This window comes from Otolemur garnettii, unplaced genomic scaffold, assembly GCF_000181295.1.
Source record: "Otolemur garnettii isolate 467f Iridium unplaced genomic scaffold, OtoGar3 scaffold00045, whole genome shotgun sequence".
Taxonomy (NCBI): domain Eukaryota; kingdom Metazoa; phylum Chordata; class Mammalia; order Primates; family Galagidae; genus Otolemur; species Otolemur garnettii.
The window spans coordinates 9,556,516-9,558,283 of record NW_003852440.1 but is presented as its reverse complement, the minus strand read 5'-3'; the positions used below and the strand labels follow the sequence as shown (position 1 = coordinate 9,558,283).

At 42.8% G+C, this 1,768-nt stretch overlaps 1 protein-coding gene across 2 annotated transcripts in view; it reads left to right on the top strand.

Annotated features, from left to right (window-relative positions):
- Positions 1–838, top strand: part of MIXL1 (Mix paired-like homeobox) — a 4,100-nt gene extending 3,262 nt beyond the window's left edge. Inside the window, exon 2 of one of the 2 annotated variants that reach the window (XM_003790990.2) lies at positions 419–838. In XM_003790990.2, the coding sequence (XP_003791038.1) occupies positions 419–730 (312 nt within the window). In that variant the 3' untranslated portion in view covers positions 731–838. Of the gene's footprint in view, positions 1–392 lie in introns of both variants that reach the window. The other variant, XM_012805903.1, reaches the window with a different exon arrangement.
- Positions 839–1,768: the final 930 nt, after the last annotated feature.

The window sequence follows — 1,768 nt, the reverse complement described above, 5'->3', positions numbered from 1 at the left end:
GAGGTTGCTGTGAGCTGTGATGCCACGGCACTCTACCCAGGGGGACAGCTTGAGGCTCTGTCTAAAAAAAAAAAAAAACAAAACAAAAAAGAGCATTATCAGGCAGCGCCTGTGGTTCAAAGGAGTAGGGTGCCAGCCCCATATGCTGGAGGTGGTGGGTTCAAATCCAGCCCTGGCCAGAAACTGCAAAAAAAAAAAAAAAAAAGCATTATTATTTTAATTTTGCATCCAAGACTGGTGAGGCAGAGAAAGCTAGATGCTCTGAACTTCTGTCAACCAAAGTGGTTTCTGAAAACCGTAATACTCTGGAGCAGGGAACCAAGGGATGTTAAACTGGAATTTATTATTATGATCAATGTACATAAGACTAGCATAAGAACTCCAACTCAAAGCATTTTTTTTTCCTGCCCTCTTCCAGGTATGGTTCCAGAACAGGCGAGCCAAGTCAAGGCGTCAGAGTGGGAAATCTTTCCAATCTTCAGCTAGGCCAGAGGTTTTCCTCAACCATTCTGCTCCTGGAACTGGAATTGAAATGAAATGTTTGAAGCCCCAGCTACCTCCTGAGGTAGAAGGGAACTGCTTGACTGATCCAAACAGGATTGGAGGAGGCAACTCTGACTCTAGCTTCCAAGGTCAGAAGTTTGAAACCTATTCACCTCTCTCTGAAGACATTGCTTCAAAGCTACACTTGTGGGAGGAACACATCTTATCTGCGTTTGGTAACTTTTGAGGATTTGGGAGAATTCAGGATACCCTCAGAGGAGTTGTGACTAGTGTGCCAGGAGCCGCACCTCAGAACACTGTCCTTTCTGACTGCCATGTCCAGGACATGTCCTTGTTAACCTCGACAATGGTTTTGACAGCCACCTTTCATCTTTGAAAGTTCTCCCCTCCACTTTCTGCCAGCAAACATCCTTCTCCGCCAGGAATTCTGGCACTCCTTTTTAAGTGTGTATCTCTCAAGTCTTCACGTTCAACTTAGCCTGCATCCTTGTACCTTCTTGATAGGTCTGTTCTTATTTTGGGGGCTGGTTGTTCAGAATGTAGTATCTTCCTCATAAGAACCCCTCAGCTTGACTCAATTTCCCCTTGTGCTTGACGGCTGCCATCTTCTCATAGTCCCACCAAGGCTTATAAACCTCACTTATTTTTTTATTTGGCCCATCATCTTTACATTCAATCATAGCTCTAATGACTTCACATCCAATTACATCAAGAGTCCCTCTGCCTCTAACTTCTTAACTACTTTTTAAAAATTCCTCTCTAGAAATCTGTAGAACTGTCCAATTGCTATCAAAGTATAAAAATCTTTCAGTTATTCTCCCAGATAACTGACATCATTTTTGGCCTACAGGACAGGTGTGCAAATCTTAAGGTCACTTCTATGCTCTCGTCTCAAAGTTACTCCTTTTGGTTTTGGACTAAACTAATACCTTTCTCTTTCAAAATGCTCAAGACCCACCCCCTCTTCCTGATGTCTGAAACTGTATCTCTAATCCTGATTTTGTATGTTACTTGAATCACTCCAACATTATCCTCAGCACTTGTTAATGTACTTTCTGTGCAACTTTAGTAGATTATTAAATATTTTTCACAAATGTTTCAATGTGATTTCTATTTAATTTCTTTAGACAGCTTAGTACAATGCTTCACTCTAAAGTTGCTCTAGGCTCGGTGCCTGTGGCTCAAGTGGCTAAGGCGCCAGCCACATACACCTAAGGTGGTGGGTTCGAATCCAGCCCAGGCCCGCCAAAACAACAATGACGGC